Source organism: Geotrypetes seraphini, chromosome 2, assembly GCF_902459505.1.
Source record: "Geotrypetes seraphini chromosome 2, aGeoSer1.1, whole genome shotgun sequence".
NCBI lineage: Eukaryota > Metazoa > Chordata > Amphibia > Gymnophiona > Dermophiidae > Geotrypetes > Geotrypetes seraphini.
Window position 1 is genome coordinate 368,488,032 of NC_047085.1, and position 19,798 is coordinate 368,507,829.

Sequence of the window (19,798 nt, forward strand, 5' to 3'; positions counted from 1 at the left end):
GCAGGGACTAGTAAACGGTTGGTCTTGCTCTTTTGTTCTCTGTTTTGGTGACACTCAGGTCTGTCCTTACTGATGTTATTTGAGCAGTACGCATTGTAACTGAAATCAGGGAAAAGCTGTTGGGTTCTTAGTAAAGCATTTGTTGTTGTCAAGGTAATACTAAGGTTAAGGAGGTTAGGAAAACAGACTTGAGGAGACATGTACCCCCGGGCCCTAGGCCTAACATTCCACCCCTGGATCCTCAAGTTTGTATTTCCAAATAAGAAGTCATCCGAATAGAGGGAGAGAGTGTTCGTTTGTATACACAATAGGTAAATCCACAATTAAGAAATGTTAACTAAACAAATATAGATTAAGGGATGAAGAAACACTTTTCTTGCTGTAGCACTCCACCCAGTAAAAGCATCCCACCAATGGTGTGCAGTAGTAGCTTCGATATGATCTGCCACTGAATGCAAGTTAGTATTTAAAAATTCAGTATCTATTTTATGCTGTAGCAAGGTAAGGTTACGTTGCTGATTTGCTTTATGTAGGATTGCTATATTTTGCATGGCTTTCTTTACAGAGGGTAATAAAATAATTGGAGTAAGTACATCGGCAAAAGAAAGATTAACATTTACATTTGATATCCAGGGTTCATAAAAATGATAAGTTGCATTATTTGCCCACTGCAACACACTAACATTCTGTAAACATACTGAAAAGGGAGCTTGAATAGCAGGAATCACAAGTTCAACAGTACTGCTAGCAACACAGACATATTTATGTAATATTTCTTGTATAAAAGTGTAACCTTGAGGTTGAACGGTCCATTGGCACAGATTGTAGGTATGTTGTAGAGAACATGGTTCATAGATCGCATAAGAAGATGGACAAACTTGTCCATGTTGAATTTGTTTACAATTTTTTAACACGTATGTTTTGTTCTGTTCATCTATTTGTTGCCCATAGTAAGTAGGAAACCATAATTGGGGTCCTAATACCAAAGGCATCACAGTGAAAGGACACATTATGGTAGAGTTCCTTACATCAAATAACGTAAGCAACCCTTCACAGGAGAAATCAGAACATTGTTTTATATCAAAATTCCACCATGTTCTATCTAAGGGCGTGGTTTTATTAAATAATACAAAAATCAATGAGGTATTTCGTAATTGTAACTGCTGGATAAAATTAATTCTTTGTTGTATAAAAGACAAAACACGAATCTCACAAATAGTCCAATGTAAGGCTGAAGAAACATTACTATCTAAAGTATATTGCTGTATTATAGTATCATTAACAACATGTAACATTAACTGATCATATCGTAGGGTTAGTTCATGATTATGTACAGTATTTGGCATCCATTTACCTTCCCATCTAAATACATCCGCTACTCCGGAGCCAAAAGATGCTTGTTTGCCAGCCAGTATTTCAGAATCAATAGTATTTACAATACCTAATGTAGTTCCCGCCCCCCCTAATAGTTGATCCAGCCATCTTCGGGTCCTACATTTGGGTAGAATAGGAAAATTAATTTTCCATTCATATATCATTTCCTTATGTTCTAAACTGGTATTTTTGCATTCTCTAATATTTCTTACTAAAGAGGCATTTAATGAAATAGGATTAGTTTGGATAAATGTCATAATAATTACCATGTCAGTGCGGTTTTCAATTTTGGTTGCATTCCTACAAATTAGTCCCTGTGCCCTGTTAATGGGTAAGGATAAATTCCAAAATGTAGTGCTAGTAAACTTTTGTGTTTGTATGATATCTCGAGCCACTTGTTTACTAACTATATTTTGGGGGAAAGTATAGTTAGTACATTGGATCCCAGTGTGATTTCGAATGGTAATGCTAATTACAGAGGCATTCATCACCCAAAAAGGAGTTTTATAATATTTAGTGAATCCGGTATCTGTGTCATATCGAATGACAGGGGAAGGAGAAAATGTAAAATTCCAAATGTTACACAGGGAGTTTTCGCTGCATGTGAAATTATCTTGTTTTCTCATTGAGGTAGCATTTTTCCACTGGATCATGACGACAGTGGTTGGACGGTCACTCTTCACTGGCATTATTGCAGTTTGTCCGTACCATACCAAAGATAGAATGGTGATACACTTCCATGTTAGGTCCTGTGGAAAGAAAAAGAATCTTTATTCTCTCCTAAAACATTGGTCTCGAGGAGCGAAGATTGGACGTTCATAACCATCCACTAGTATTTGTACAATACTATCTTTCCCTGCAGCTATTACGGTGGCTCCTACTATTGGTTGGAGTGGTTTCTTCCACCAGATTCTCATACCAGCTTTAATTACATTAGCTGCCCCAAAGCCTGGTTCACTTCGGCCATAATGGTGCAGGGGTTTATCAATTAACTGTGGAGCTTCCATTTTAATTGCAATAGTTATCAATTGTGCAACACGATCCCCCTTTTGGAGAATGATAGCTTCTTTTCCAAGGTTTAATAACAATATTCCAATTTCGCCCCGATAGTCTGAATCAATGACACCCCCCATTATAGTTACACCTTTAAGAGCCAAACTTGATTGCGGACAAATCTGTCCATAATATCCCTTTGGAATAAGCACCCCCAAACCAGTTTGAATAGGTTTCACTATTTGTGGATCTAATTTGCATTCATTAGGGCAATATACATCTAGTCCAGCAGATCCATCAGTGGCCCTTATAGGAAGCTGTACTCCTGGTCTAACAGTCCAAAACTGGAGGGTACAAATTTTGTCACTTGCTTCAAGTGTGGAATACAGCATCCTATTCAGGGGTGTAGTATGTGAAGCTATGGGTCTATTGTTCAAAATTTGTAAGGCTTCAGTTAAATGTTCCCTCCACCTACGCAATGACTGATATCCTAATCTCTTTAATTGGGTTTTTAATAATCCATTCATTCTTTCTATCAGTCCTGAGGCTTGTGGATGATAGGCTACATGTAGTCTCCATTGAACATTGTTATCATTGATCCAATCCCTAATCATATTACCTGTAAAATGAGTCCCCCTGTCTGACTGTATTTCTAGAGGGTGTCCGTAATATAAGGTAATTAATCCTAATGCTCTAATTGTGTTTTCTTGATTGGCTTTCCGGCAAGGATAAGCCACTAACAACCCTGAATAGGTATCTACCATGGTACACACATATTGACATCCTTTAGACAATGGTAGAGGGCCTATATAATCTATTTGCCAAATCTGACCTGGTAGCCTGCCTCTGGCTATTTTCCCCAAAATTGGGGGCATCTGCTGTGCTGATGTGAGAGCTAGTTTACATAAATGACAATTACTGATTACTGTCTTTACCATATCTACAGTACAATGTATTCCTCTATCATGTGCCCACCTAATAGTTCCCTTCTCTCCAAGGTGTCCGGACTTTTGATGTGCCCATGTTGCCATGGCCATTTCGGAAGCAACATCTGTTTCCATGACCACAACGTGCGGGGTGGAAGAGTTTTGTTCTTCTGCCAACTCTGTTTCAGTGAGTTTGGATGCGCTATCTGCAACAGAGTTGAAAACAGTGTCAAGCGTATCTTTCACCACATGTGCATCTACATGGTACACTGTTATTACGGTAGTATTGGCCCATTCCAGAATATCTTGCCAAAGTCTGGCTCCCCAGACTTCTTTATTATGAATTGTCCAATTGTCCTTTTTCCATTTCATCATCCAAGTTGTCATTCCATTTGCTACTGCCCATGAATCAGTAAAGATATGGCATTGTTGTCCTTGTTCTAGCCGTATGGCCTGCCACACTGCATATAGTTCAGCATATTGTGAGCTCTCTCCTTTTCCAGTGGTTGTTAGCAGTTGCTTTGTGACTGGATTAAAGGACACGCCCTTCCAATGTCTCAGTTGACCCTGGTATTTGGAGGAACCATCTGTAAACCAGGTATGCTGTTGTTGTGTCTCAGTTAGTTCTTGATATGTCTTTCCCCACCGAATGGGACTTTCACATATGTCGTCCACTTGCAATGGGGTATCTTCTGTGGGCACATTAAATACTTTTTCATGCAGCATCGTTACTCCATGTAGGCCTGACTTAGCCCTCTGTTGGATGTACCATTTCCATTTTATGATACTCTGTTCCTGGGCATGTCCAATACGATGAGTTTTTGGGTCACTCATGATCCATGTCATAATGGGTATTTCTGGTCGTATCATTACTTCGTGTCCTATGGTCAATTGTTCTGTTGCTACCAAAGCCCAGTAGCATGCTAGCAGCTGTCTTTCAAAGGGTGTGTATCGGGTCCCAGTTTCTGGGAGAGTCCTATTCCAGAATCCCAAAGGCACTCGTCGTCCAGCTTGCTTTTGCCATAGGCTCCAATTAGCATATCGCTCCTGTACACTCACTTGCAATTCTACTGGACCCTCCTTTAATGGCCACAAATTCATGGCTTGCTGAATAGCTTCCTTTGCTCTCTGGAAAGCCTGCTCTTCGAGTTCAGTCCAGACAAAATCATATTTTTTCCTTGTGATTTTGTACAGAGGAGACAGGATTTGCCCCAAGTGTGGAATATGTTGCCTCCAGAATCCAAAAAGGCCAATAAAGGCCTGGGTTTGTTTCTTACTTTGGGGAGAAGGGAAGTTTACAATTTTCTGTTTAACTTTCTCTATCACTTCTCGACACCCTTTTGACCATTTAATTCCTAAAAATACCACTGTTTGTGCTGGTCCCTGCACTTTCTTTGGATTTATTTCCCACCCAGCCTGTCTCATTGTTTCTACTACCAATGCCAAAGCATCTGCAACTTCCTTTTCTGTATTACCCTGGATTAAAATGTCATCAATATAGTGTGATAGTTCTACTCCTTCAGGTAAGGTACAGTTATCTAAATGCTCTGCTATAATCTTGTGACAGAAAGTGGGACTATGTAAATACCCTTGTGGTAGTCTGGTAAATGTATATTGTCTCCCTTGCCAAGTGAATGCAAATTGTTCCTGACATTGCTCCACTATAGGAATAGAGAAAAATGCATTGGCTAAATCAATAACTGCATACCAAGTACCAGTTCGTGATTGAATTTGTTCAACCAGTGTTATCATATCGGGAACAGCGGCACTTAAAGGTGGCGTGTGTTTATTCAATTCTCGGTAATCTACTGTCATTCTCCAACTTCCATCCGCCTTATGGACGGGCCATACAGGATTATTGAAGGCGGAGGTAACTGTTTTTATTACTCCCGCTTTCACCAAATCCTGTATTGTATTGGTAATTTCTTCATGCCCTCCCGGAATGCGATATTGTTTCATGTTTACAATTTTTGTGGAGATTGGTACTACTATTGGAACAGGTAATTTTCCCACCACTACTGATCTTATAGGAATGGCTGGTGATTTGCCAAAACTATAAATTCCATCAGAAAGCTGTAAGGTTAGTCCTTTCAGGATATCTATCCCTATTATATACTCGGGAATCTCAGTGATCAGTACAGTATACTCCCGGATTGGTAATTGTCCAATTTTTAATCTCAGTTTTGTCTGTACTGCTTGTATAATTTTCCCCCCCAATCCTGATATTTGTATTCTAGGGCCCCGAAATTTTTTAGGGTTCCCATATATAATAGATGCCTCCGCCCCAGTGTCCACTAGAGCTTGTACCTTTTGCTCCCCAGATTTCCAATAGATATTTACCTCGACATGTGGACGCTGTTCTAATTTGGTCCAGGCAAACACTGAGGCTTGGCATTCATATCATTGATCCTCCCACCACTTCCACCCTTTTAAATCAGGATAAAGAGTGGAAGCAGTTTCCTCTGGAGGAGCAGTTGGCACCGGTATATCCTCACTCTTGCTTACTTGGGCTTGAGACATAGATTTCTTTCCTAATCCTCTGCTTTTGTACATTTTCCATAAAGTCCCGGTATCTTTCCCATCTATTTCTTCCCTCTTTACCCCATCTTTTATTAATGCCAAAAACATATCCCTTCGGGATACTCGATTAGCCCTGTTTGAATTGGATTGTCCTTCCCTCTTTTTATCAAAAGTAGTTTGAGGTCCCCAGTCTCCCAGATCTCCTAACTGTCGGACCGCTTCCAAGACTTCCAAAATAGACCTGTCTGTTTGATTGATCAACAGAGTCATAATTACCTGTTTGTATGCCGGTGCAGCATACCTGATAATTTTATTTCTCATGGATACAGTAAAAGGTAATGACATATATGTGTCAGCGTGACCTATTACTAAAGCTACCTTCATAGCCTCTTCCTTAATTCTCATTTGTGCATCTTTCAATGTATACCAAACTTTATCATTGGAAGGCCAGTCAGATTCAAGGGGATATCGCCTCGTGACACCCTTACCAATTACTTCTAATAGAGACCATTGGTTGTAATTTGTCGGATCGGGATCCTCCCGTAGCGCATCTTGTACTGCTGCTTCTTGACTAATTCGAACAAATTTAGGGGCATCTGTGGCATCTAACATAATCCCTGCTGCGCCCAACTCCTGTACCCGAATTACCCATTGTATTAGTGGCTCCCCGGGCCGCTGTGTAAAGCGTGCCATAATATCCATGACTTCTTGCTGAGTAAAGTCCTCCATAACATCATTTCTAGTTAGATTTTCTCCTGTCTGCAGATTTCCCTGTAATCTTCGTCTTCTTACTGGTTTTGCTTCTAAGCTTTCTGCCTGTTTTCCTTCATTACATATATCCTCCTCACTGGTATTAGAATTGGAATCCCAAATATCCCCATCCCATTTATCTGGATCCCAATCATCCGGAGGATGGGAAAGCAAAGTCCTAACCTTTTTGGCACTTATTTTCCCCCTCCGTTTTTTGTATTTATATTGAGCACAACGCACGGCTGCCTTTTCGGCTACATTTTGATAGGTGTCCACCTTATCCATTAACAATTTATTTTGACATTGTAGCATTGTGATGGCATTCTGTTGCTCACACATTTTCTTTTCCAGCTCCCCTAACTTTGATTGTAACTCATGTTTAGCTTCATGCAACTTCCTCCATGCTGCTAAAATCATCCATCCTCGTCTAGAAATTCCCTCTCGCTCTTTTCCTTTTGTAATTTTCACCTTTTGTAAAGAGGCACATAATTCATGTGGATCCCCACTTCCAAAAGTCCAGGATTCACATAATCCTGCCTCGACAGACCACTCAGTGGCTACTAATTTATAAATGCTGTCATCCCAACCCGGAATGGAGAGGTTGGGGGCCTGCCCCTCAACCCCATGTTTCATCTGGTGCCTTTTTGACCACATCGATCAACCCCACTTCCTGGTACCAATTTGTTCTGCCACTTATTTCTGCCCAATGAGATGATCAGTAACCCTCAAAAAGGCACCCAGACAATATAAAGCTTAAACAATAACACTTTATTACATGCATAGATAAATATTAAAATAGAATAACATCACCGTATTTCCGGACATCACTATCCCTCACAATCTGGAACCCAAAGCGATTGATAGGAAAGGAGAACCGAACCCGGGCTGTCCCTTGTTGCAACGTAACTGGATTCAAATTCTATGGGCTGAGTTTTTCTCTTTTATAGAGAAAAACTGCTGTCCTCTTAGTAAGACAGTTGGTACTGGTCCTTTGTTATTTGTTTTGACAACACATAGATCAGAATGTCATAAGGAGGTGTTACAGTAACATTCAGGTCCCATCTGGCGTTACTGTCCTTTTGAGGTTATTAATGAGGTGTTGCAGGGACTAGTAAACGGTTGGTCTTGCTCTTTTGTTCTCTGTTTTGGTGACACTCAGGTCTGTCCTTACTGATGTTATTTGAGCAGTACGCATTGTAACTGAAATCAGGGAAAAGCTGTTGGGTTCTTAGTAAAGCATTTGTTGTTGTCAAGGTAATACTAAGGTTAAGGAGGTTAGGAAAACAGACTTGAGGAGACATGTACCCCCGGGCCCTAGGCCTAACAATCACCAATAACATACTATCATCCTCTTTTAAGCTGCATAAAGGTACCCGACAAGGTTGTCCCCTCTTTCCTTATTTATTGTAACCGGGACTGTGGTCGGATCGGGACTCAACAGCACCCCTCAATGGTTACACGATATAACAGCACTTGCGTGTGACCCGGACTAGAGTCACCCTGCAGGCTTGGACTGACACCAATAGGAAAAACAAAAATAAACCACAATCGTCTCATAAAGGAAGTAAATCAAAATCTCAGGTTTATTCCTTCCAAAGCATCAAAGTCAGGATAATTATGAGTTCCACAGAACAGGTAAGTAGTACATCCAACTTCCAACAGTTCAAATTCAAAAGTAAGAGTAATAAACAGTTCCAACATAAAGTCCCAAAGTGGTTTTTTTTCTTTTTCACCCCTCTGAGGTTTGTGCTCACCTCAGCATTCAAATCAGCCTGCTCCTAAGCAGGATATTCAGTTCATAAAAAAAAAAAAAAAAAAAACAATAGGGTTTAAGGCACTGGATACCCTATTCTCAGTGCTTCAAAGTGAAGCCTCTGGCAACCTTTCACTAAACTGCCAGGCAATGGAGAGTGCCTTAGGTTTGCTTTAAATTAGCTATCTTATAGCCTACAAAATTGCCCTCCCAGGTAACAGCAAACCTCTCCCAAATCAGACACTATCAGCTTCACAAAAAAGGCAAAAACAGCAAAAGAAAAGAAAAGCAAAATCCCAAAAGGTTCAGCTTCAATAAACAGTCTCTCAAACAAAGCAAGCTGAAAACACACTCACAGTTTCTGCCAATTAGGATCTGCAGCTGGTGGAAAGGCCAACCTCCATGGCTTCCTCAGTAGGATTTGCTTCTTCAGGCAGGTTGTCAAGTTCCATTGGAAGTTCAGTGTCAGAAAGAACTTCCTCCAGCAATTCACCAGCCTCCTGTACCTCCATGGGTGAGGCTGTATCGTCCCTGCTTGGCCCGAGGAGACTCTCAGGAAGGAAAGGTCTCAACCTTCTCCCTAGCTTGCCTTTCTGCTTGTGCTCAGCTGTTGGTTTTTGTACTGCAGGGGCACGCCCTACTCTACCTGAGTCAGCAGACCTGCCTGTGGCTCTTGGGCTCCTCCTGTGGTGACCTAGATATGGCTCTTCCAGGAGATCCTGGGAGATTTCAGGCTCCCCCTGGTGGTTAACCTGCAAATCACCCCTAGAACAATCCTTGTCCATTCCCTTCCGGGTTTTCTTTTGTGTCTTATGAGGAACTTTAGCTGGAACCAGGTCAGGCACGATGTCTGTCTGGTTACATTATTCAATATCGCTCTTTTACCTCTTCTTCTAGCAATTAACTCCTGCGATAGAATTTCTGGAATCCTCTATAACAACATTAAATATAAACTTACGGCTTATGCAGACGATGCACAACTTTATCTTACTAATCCCAATCAATCTCTACCTGCCCTTTTTGATTTAATAGGTTATTTTTCTCTCTTTTCTGGTTACAAAAAAAATCAACATAAAACAGAAGTTTTACCACTTAACACTTATTCTCAACCGGCTTTAGTTCAACCTTTTCATCTTCTTTGGTCTCTCACAAGTATGAGATACCTAGGAATTGATTTATATGCTACTCTGCCTACTACAATATACCACAATAGTGAAAAACTTATTGATTATATCAAGACTCTATTACATTCTTGGCACCCTCTTCATATCTCCTGGTGGGGCAGAATTGAAACAATTAAAATGGTCATAGCTCCTAAGATAAATTTTATCCTTAATATGATCCCACGTTTATTTTCAACTTTGTTTTACAAAACGATTGACAAACATATTTCATCCTTTCTATGGAGTCAAAAAAACACCGAAAATTGCCCTTAAAAAACTTAAGGCTCCCAAAACTGCGGTAGGTGTATTACTATCTGATTTTCTGACATACCACAAGGCTTTTATTCTACAACAATCTAACCAATGGTTTTCATTGTCATCTGACTATTGTCCTCTCTGGCTACAGTTGGAACACTCTCTCTGTACTTTCTCTTCGTCACTAATTGCACTGCTGACATCCCACTCAAAACTTCACGAGTACAACCATATCATCTCCCAATTTGTTTCTTGTCTACTTGAGCTAGATAAACTACTTGAAATTTCTATTTGTACCTCTTCTTTAGCTTCACTATGGTTCAATCCGCATTTCTTAATTGACAAAGCACCAATTTTTTGGTCTTGTGCTAAATTGGGGATATGGTCCCTCAACGACATTTGTACGCCAGCCTTACAATTGCTGACATTTGCAGAACTAAGTAGCAAATTTGCTCTATCGGCTTCAGCTTTTTACCAGTGGTTACAACTAACTAGTGTAATCACTAAATCAAAAATTTTACAATCAGTAGTTGTTGGAACCCCTTCTTTGCTCTCACACTGTTCCCTGCTTATTACAACAGGTCATGTTGCATCCCGAATGTATAAATTACTTATCACCCCTTATACGAAAACTGACACCTCACTCCGTAAAACCTGGGAACTCGATGTAGGACACCCAATATCAGACAGGCAATGGACGACTCTTTGGTCTACAGTCATCAGAACAGTTTCTTCTACAAACCCAACCCAATCAATGTTTTTCTTACATCATAGAACGAACTGGACGCCCTAAAAGCTACATATTGCTGGTCTCCTTCCATCAAATAGATGTTAGAATTGTAAATCTCTCCCTGGCACATTGCTTCATATGTTGTATGAATGTCCTGTACTTCAATCCTTCTGGTCGGACATATGGTCTCATTTCAGTTGGATTTTTAACATCCAAGCTGCTCTTTCTCCTTCAATTATTTTACTAAAATCCGAGGCTCCTATGCTTAACTTACCTCAAACTCAACACACTTTATATGATACACTTATTATTATAGCATTAAGACTTATACTCTCTAATGGGAAGTCATTTGAATCTATTTCAATCCATTTTTGGTTTCAGTCAGTGCTTCTTCAACATAAACGTGAAATGTTGATTTCCCCTTATACACCCATGTCTTCCAAGGCTCGTCTAAAATGGTCTACCTTCAAAGACTATCTTAACCTTCTTTGATTCTCTCTTCTAGCTTTCTCTTCTTCTCTTTCTCTCCTTCTTCTTCTTTCTTTCCTTGACCTCTGAGGGATTTTCTTTCTTTTCTTCCCTTTCCTCCCCCTTTCTTTCCTTCATTTAGCCTCTCCTCCCCTCCCTTTTTTACTCTTTTCTCTCCCTTCTTTTACTTTTCTTTCCCTCACCCTCCTTGTCTTTTCTTCCTACCACTTTTACCTTCCCTTTTTATGTAACATAATTGGACATGCTTGACTATCATACTGTACTATATTATCTATTATCATTAATCCCTGATTTCTTTGATATTACCTTTATATGATTGCCTTTGATTGTTCTTATGACCTTTGTACACCTTTTTCCTTTTTGTATTTTACTAAAACTCAATAAAATTTCAAGTTAAAAAAAAATACATCCTTTCTAACCAATTTCTTGTTTTTGGTCATGTAGCATCAAAATTTTATAGGTTTTTCAAGAAAATTCAATTTGCTCCCACAATCGCCCTTAAAACCTCCTGGGAACGAGATCTGGAAATCTCCATTTCTGATTACATTACATTACATTAATGACTTCTATTCCGCCTATACCTTGCAGTTCAAGGCGGATTACAAAAGAGTTAACTGGACATTTCCAGTGACGTTACAGTTGTTTTTTGGTTATAAAAGAGGTAAGATAGCTGGGTAATTTCCAGGAAAACTTGCAAATTGGATAGTAAAAATGACTGGACATATCTAGGTAATATTACAAATTGGTTACAAATAAGATTACATTATATTTTAGGGGTCTGTTTTCTTTTTATCCCTACCTTTTCCTCTTTCGCTGTTTGCACGCAGGGTGATTCTGTTTGGGACTCTATCCTGAAATCCACTTTTCATATTTCCAGATCGGCTTCCCTCACACAAAGCCTTTACTTGTTTTTACATAGGGCACAATGGACCCCTATTAAGTCCCACAGAATTGACTCCTCCTTCTCTAACATGTGTTGGTCATGCTCTATAACTACTGGAACATTGAAGCACCTCTTATTTTCTTGTCCTATGATACAAATGTATTGGACATCTATTTGGAATACTTTGTGTTCTCTATTTCACATAGATGTCAAATTATCTTACCAAATGCTATTACTGAAATTTTCTGCTTCCCCACTAACCCTCTCTACACATGATGCCTTCTTATTTGATATCCTTGTTGCCCTAGCCCTTAAGGTTCTCCTTGGTTCCTGTAAGAACCTATCCAAAGCCTCCTATTCTCAGTGGTGGAATTAGGTCTGTCAATCTTATCGTTTTGAGGCTTACATTGCCAAAAAGTTTAACTTTTATCCTTGATTCCAAGATAACTGGCAATCTCTAAAGCTCTACTTACAAAGGTCTGATGTTTAAATTCCTTTCTGCTCTATTCTCCTCTCTCTCTCCTTTCTTTCTTTCCCTCCCATCACTGTTTTGATTTTATTCATGATAGCCATGTTCCCCCCATCCCAACACTCTCTTCCTGCACCTGCAAATCACTGCCACTCATCATTGTTTCCTCTCCCTCTCTCTCTCTCTCTCTCTGTTTTTCTATCTTTCATAGGTGACAGGGGGTATCCTCAGCGAGTGTGGCTCATGACCCCAATTGTCCACCCTTGCACTGCAGCTGAGGAGGAATACAATCGCCGTCACATAGCCACCAGGAGCATCATCGAGCAAACATTTGGCCAGTTAAAAAAACGATTTCGATGCCTGGATTGATCGGGGGCCAGCTGCTGTACAAGCCTGAGAAGGTGGCTCAGATCTTCGTGGCATGCTGCATGTTGCATAACCTTGCAGTACGCAAACGCCAGCCACTGCCAGATCCCCCACAGCAACACCTTCAGCAGCCACCTGATGCCGATGATGAGGAGCCTCCCCCACCCCCACAGCACAGAGCCGAGCAGAGTGCCTTCCAGGAAGGGGTCAACACCAGACACCGTTTAATACAGACCCACTTCCTGTGAAATGGACGCTGTACCCTAGCCACCTACCACTATAGCAGTTCAGTGCCATTTAACTGTACTGCAAAAACACCCCACACTATTGTTAGCTTCAGTGCCATATAACTGAGGCTTTAAAACCCCACTAACCCTTCTATCAGTCCAGTGCCACTTAACTGGACTGCATAAACACCCCACGCTATGTCAGCTTCAGTGCCATATAACTGAGGCTTTAAAACCCCACTAACCCTTCCATCAGTCCAGTGCCACTTAACTGGACTGCAAAAACACCCCACGCTATTGTCAGCTTCAGTGTAGATAAGCTGAAGCTGGTAAACAGCACGGACAATAGTCAGCTTCAGTGTAGATAAGCTGAAGCTGGTAAACAGCATGGACAATAGGTTCTTTTAAACAAACACCTTTATTTCCCCACATTTTGTGCAAAACACCACCCCTACAAACACACATCCTCACCAAACCCACCCCCACCCAAATACACCAACAACACAAGCCCTTACCTACCTCCCCTTCCCATTCCCTCGCTTATGTGGTCTCCCAGGGCCCCTGACAGTCCTCCCAGCTCCCCCTCTAGGTACAGGACCAACTGGGGCCACATCAGTGTCTGAGCTGACACTATCACTGCTGGAGTTAATGTTCTGCTGTACAAAAGCTGGCCATTTTACTTGAGTGGAGGAAGGCAGGCATGGAACAGGCCCCAACATATGGGGGTGGTTTCTTTTCTACATGGCTTTGCGTCCTGTTGCCACTGAGGCAGTGCTGGAGGGTGGTGCAGGCACCTGATTAATGTGCTGGCTTGTGGAGGGAGTACGGTTTCTAGCTCTTAGCTCACTGTGGAGGCCTTCCAGCTTTGCAACGATGCCAGTGTTGGCATACAAAAGCTGCTTCAGAAGTTCATTGGTCTCCTGTTGGGCCTCCAGTGACTGCTGTTTTGCCTCCACACCCTGTCTCAGCAGCTGGAACTTCTGCTGCCGATATTCCTCCAGGCTCAGATTGTGCCCCAGTAGCTTCTGGGCCAGTCTAAGTAGGTGGCGACGCTGGCGACTGGGTGCCCTCCAGAGGCCAGGCTGTGTTCCCTCACTGCCCTCCTCAGTATCCGCAGCCACATCGGCAAACTGCTCAGGCGGTGGGAGAATTAGCAGGTCATCATCCCCATTGGCAGGCTCCTGTGTTTGGGTGTCCTGGGATTCGTCAGGCTCCTGCTGGCTGTGTTGCAACTGCCTGCACATCTGCCTCATCCTGCTGTCCCTGCACAGTTAGCGTGTCGATGGCACTACATCCAGGCTGATCCTCTTCAGAGCTGACATCTGCATAGGGGAAAAGCACATATGGATGTCACAGCATACCACAGGTGCGCTACCTGTGTCTAGGTGAGATGAGTTGGCAGTAACATGCATCCCAAAGGTGTGTGACTACATACCCAGCTACCATAGGGCGGTGTGTTGGTGACATTATGAAGGGGATGCAAGGAGTGTATGTGCAGACACCTTGCCTGAGCACATCTGCTGATCATAGCAAATGTTCCAAACTGTCAGTATAAGGGTGTAAGAATCTAATTCCATGTTCTGGCACCAGCACATGGAACAGTACCAAACAGGTGTTATGTAAAGGTTTGAAGATCAGGTGTACTCACTGCCCCATTAGAGGAGTAGGAGAAGAAGGATGAAAGAGAGGTCTCTCAAAATATGGGACATAGCTGTGAGACTGGGGATTAAGACAAGTACATACCAGAAGGCTGTGCAGGTGTGGCAGCTGATGTGTCCTGTGTGCCCACACTATAGGTGGAGGTTGGTGATACAAAGGTGAGCATCAGCTGCTCCATGGGGCTGAGGTCTGCCATGTCAGCATCTGGAGGCCGGTTGCCCACCTTAGCTTGGACCTCTCTTTTAATGGCTCTCCATTTTTTTCTTGCAGTCCTCTACATCTCGGTTATGGCGGTGGACTGCATTTAGGCGCTGAGCTATTCCCGTCCAGACTGTGCTCTTGGAGTATGCCCCAAGGCTTTCTCCTTGGGGTGAGAAGAGCTGCTGGTGGTATGTGTGCACCTCCTGCACCAGCATTTACAACAGTCCTATTAGAAGTAAAAAAAAAAAAAAAATAGGGACGGATAATAGCTGCGCAGTCGTAGTTTTGATAAACCGTAAACAACAAGAAAAACAGCAAGGGACAAGCAAGAAAACAAAGCAGACAATGCCTAGGAAAATGAGAAGAGGCCGAAAATCAAGGAACCAGGAACTGATCCATCCCGGGTCTATCCCATTCCAATTCTGAACAGGAACGTGAGCAACTTCTTTCATTCTATCAGTAATGTCCTGAACAATCTGACCTACTTCATCTATATGAAGGCAACAATTTGACAAATTGAATTTAACACATACGCCCCCTTCAGAGGCCAAAAGGTAATCCAGAGCTAATCTATTCTGATAGATGGCATGACGAAGCTGATCATTCTGTCTGGCTAACACATTAAGGGCCAGTGAGGTTACATTAGTGATCATCTCAACTACAGCCTGCAACCTAATTATTCTGTTGAGCATGTAAATAGGGGTTCTATATCCATACATCCCATCCTGGGCCCATGTAGAAGGGCCGTAGTGTTTAATAATTCGCTCAGGGGGTCCGTCATTTTCAGTCCAGACACCAATCTGCAATCCTTGTCTAACACTCAGCTCACGCTTATTCATAGGTGTGTACAGCTTAAATCCTAGGGATCCTCCATGATTGAGAGGAAGCAAAAAGAAGCTAGTTTGGATTACCCCCAGGGAACAAGAACCCACCCAACCCCTAGGGAGCCAAGCATAGGCATGAGTACCACAAATCCAATACAGGCCATCAGGGGCAGGCCAACTTTTCAGATTTAATGATAACCTAAGTAATTGAGAATACAGAGCATTGTTCACAAGTTTGGAAAACACACGGTCAATGGGCTTTGTTCCATTGGGCCAAGTAATCCAGCGAGAACCATCGCTGTCCCAGGTATGCATATGCAAACAAGTAGACCAACGTACCGTAAACATACCAGATAATGGGCTAACAATACAATCGTTAGGGAAAATCGGTGCTTTTAATACCCAGGGGGAACTCACAAGCGGGGGTGGCCTAGTAAAATTTACCATAAAAGGAGAAGAATTACGATATGTGTGGCTGAATCGATCAGCTGTCCAGGGAAAAATAGAAGTTTCTTACCTGTAATGGTAGTTCTCCTTGGACAGATGATCATTCAGCCACACAGCTGATCATTCAGCCAACAGCTATTCACAGAACTGAGTGAGGTGATGTATTGTAACTGTATTTACATTGGGTACAATAGGTGGAAAGGCTGACTCATGTGCAGAAGACTCTTTTAGAGTTTTCTGTGCTCAAAACTGGCCGATATAGGGTGACATCACCATACAGTCATGTGAAAAAATTGGGACACCCCATGAAATATTCAATTCTTTCTTAAGAAATGTTCACATATCGATGTCAAATCTTTTTTTTTTTTTATTTACCTTCAGAAAAGAAAAATTGCAGGTAAACAAAATTTTTCCTTGATTTACCGTATTTTCGCGGATATAACGCGCACCATTGTAAAACGCGCACAGGGGTATAGCGCGCAGAAATCACGATGATATGTACAAAAACTTTTCTATACCGCGCTCAGGCATATAACGCGCATGCTGCCCGACTCTCCTCTGGCCACCCCGACTCTCCTTTCGCTCTCCCCGACTCTCCTCTGGCCACCCCGACTCTCCTTTCGCCCTCCCCGACTCTCATCTGGTTGCCCCGACTCACCCTGACTTTCGGTGCACTGCCCCGACTCTCCTCTGGTTGCCCCGACTCACCGTTCACCCGCCCTGACTTTCGGTGCACTGCCCCGCCTCTCCGTGCCTGTCCCCCTTGAAGTCCTGTCCCCCCTTGAAGGTCTGCCTGTCCCCCCTTGAAGGTCTGCCTGTCCCCCCTTGAAGTCCTGTCCCCCTTGAAGGTCTGCCTGTCCCCCTTGAAGATCTGCCTGTCCCCCCTTGAAGTCCTGTCCCCATCCTGAAAGCCTGATGCCCCCCCTCGACGTCCGATTCTTCTCCCCCCTCGGCAGGACCACTCGCACCCCCACCCCGAAGGACCGCCGACTCCCCGACAATATTGGGCCAGGAGGGAGCCCAAATCCTCCTGGCCACGGCGACCCCCTAACCCCACCCCGCACTACATTACGGGCAGGAGGGATCCCAGGCCCTCCTGCCCTCGACGCAAACCCCCTCCCCCCAACGACCGCCCCCCCCCAAGAACCTCCGCCCGTCCCCCAGCCGACCCGCGACCCCCCTGGCCGACCCCCACGACACCCCCACCCGCCTTCCCCGTACTTTGTGTAGTTGGGCCAGAAGGGAGCCCAAACCCTCCTGGCCACGGCGACCCCCTAACCCCACCCCGCACTACATTACGGGCAGGAGGGATCCCAGGCCCTCCTGCCCTCGACGCAAACCCCCCTCCCTCCAACGACCGCCTTCCCCCAAGAACCTCCGACCGACCCGCGACCCCCCTGGCCGACCCCCCCACCCCCCTTCCCCGTACCTTTGGAAGTTGGCCGGACAGACGGGAGCCAAACCCGCCTGTCCGGCAGGCAGCCAACGAAGGAATGAGGCCGGATTGGCCCATCCGTCCTAAAGCTCCGCCTACTGGTGGGGCCTAAGGCGCGTGGGCCAATCAGAATAGGCCCTGGAGCCTTAGGTCCCACCTGGGGGCGCGGCCTGAGACACATGGTCGGGTTTGGCCCATGTGCCTCAGGCCGCGCCCCCAGGTGGGACCTAAGGCTCCAGGGCCTATTCTGATTGGCCCACGCGCCTTAGGCCCCACCAGTAGGCGGAGCTTTAGGACGGATGGGCCAATCCGGCCTCATTCCTTCGTTGGCTGCCTGCCGGACAGGCGGGTTTGGCTCCCGTCTGTCCGGCCAACTTCCAAAGGTACGGGGAAGGGGGGTGGGGGGGTCGGCCAGGGGGGTCGCGGGTCGGTCGGAGGTTCTTGGGGGGGGGCGGTCGTTGGAGGGAGGGGGGTTTGCGTCGAGGGCAGGAGGGCCTGGGATCCCTCCTGCCCGTAATGTAGTGCGGGGTGGGGTTAGGGGGTCGCCGTGGCCAGGAGGGTTTGGGCTCCCTTCTGGCCCAACTACACAAAGTACGGGGAAGGCGGGTGGGGGTGTCGTGGGGGTCGGCCAGGGGGGTCGCGGGTCGGCTGGGGGACGGGCGGAGGTTCTTGGGGGGGGGGCGGTCGTTGGGGGGAGGGGGTTTGCGTCGAGGGCAGGAGGGCCTGGGATCCCTCCTGCCCGTAATGTAGTGCGGGGTGGGGTTAGGGGGTCGCCGTGGCCAGGAGGGTTTGGGCTCCCTCCTGGCCCGATATTGTTGGGGAGTCGGCGGTCCTTCGGGGTGAGGGTGCGAGTGGTCCTGCCGGGGGGGGGGATGTATCGGACGTCGGGGAGTCGGCCGGGCAAGAGGGCTTGGGCTCCCTCATGCTCCGATCGTGGATGCGGGTGCGGGTGGGAGCGCGTGCGAGCGGTCGTTCGGGGTGGGGGTGCGAGCGGTCCTGCTGGGGGGGTGAATCGGGCGTCGGGCGGGGTGGGAACTATGTTTAAAAACTTTTGTATACCGCGCTCAGGCATATAACGCGCGAGGGGTATGCGCGGTACGTAAAATCACGTATAACGCGCGCGTTATATCCGCGAAAATACGGTACTCATAAAACAAAAGATTTCCACAAAAATGTGTATTCTAACTGAGGAATAAATTAGGACACCCTACATCATAATAGCTAGCGTTACCCTTTGGCTGCATAACTGCAGTGAGACACTTCTTGAACCATCTACCAATCTCTGACGTCGGTCTGAGGAAAGTTGGGCCCACTCCTCAATGCAGAATTATTTCAGCTGTGAGATGTTTGAGAGGTTTCTTGCATATACAGCCTGTTTCAAATAACCCAACAGCATCTCAATGGGATTAAAATCAGGGCTTTGACTCATCCACTTAAGGACTCTCCATTTCTTAGTTTTCAGCCAGTCCTTGGTGGATTTACTGGTATGTTTTGGGTCATTGTTGTGTTGCAGGGTCCAGTTCCACTTCAGCTTTAATTTTCTTACAGATGGTCCCATATGTTCCTCAAGCATCCTCTGATACACAGTAGAATTTACGGTTGGTTCTATGATGGTGAGTTGGCCAGGTCCTGCTGCAGCAAAGCATCCCCAAACCATGACACTTCCACCTCCATGCTTCACAGCTGGTATGACGTTCTTTTCCTGGAATGCTATATTTGGTGTACGCCAAACATGTCCTCTTTTCTGGTGTCTAAATAATTCAATTTTAGACTCATCTGTCCACAAAACACTATTTCAGAAGACCTGTTGTTTGTCTATGTTCTCCCTCTCTGGCAAATTTCAGTCTGGTCTTGATGTTTCTCTTAGAGAGCAAAGGTTTCCTCTTTGCATACATCCCATGCAAGTTAAATTTGTGCAGTCTCTTTCTGATTGTAGAGGCATGCACTTTCACATCAACAGTAGCAAGAGCCTGCTGTAGGTTCCGTGATGACATTTAAGGGTTTTTGGAGACTTCTTTTAGAATCTTGTGGCCTGTTCTGGGGGTCAACTTGTTTGGACGGCAAGACCTAGGCATGTTCGCTGTTGTTTGGAAAGTCCTCTACTTGTACACTACTTTTCCAGACAGTGGAATGGCTAATGTCAAATTCTTTCGAGATCTTTTTAAATCCCTTTCCAGACTAATAAGCTGCTACAATCTTCATTCTGAAGGCTTCAGACAACTCTTTTGATCTCACCATGGTATTCACTCAACGTAGCAGTCATGAGCACACCAAACTAAATTTCTGAGGCTTAAGTAGGACAAACCTCCTTCAAAATGCTGAATAACAAAGTTC

General features: G+C 44.4%; 1 protein-coding gene across 1 annotated transcript; it reads right to left on the minus strand.

Annotated features, from left to right (window-relative positions):
- Nucleotides 1-1,740: 1,740 nt before the first annotated feature.
- Nucleotides 1,741-5,663, minus strand: LOC117354899 (the record flags this gene model as incomplete). Its single annotated transcript, XM_033932855.1, has 1 exon — nt 1,741-5,663. A coding segment is annotated over one exon (3,519 nt), but the record flags the coding sequence as incomplete, so codon positions are not given.
- Nucleotides 5,664-19,798: the final 14,135 nt, after the last annotated feature.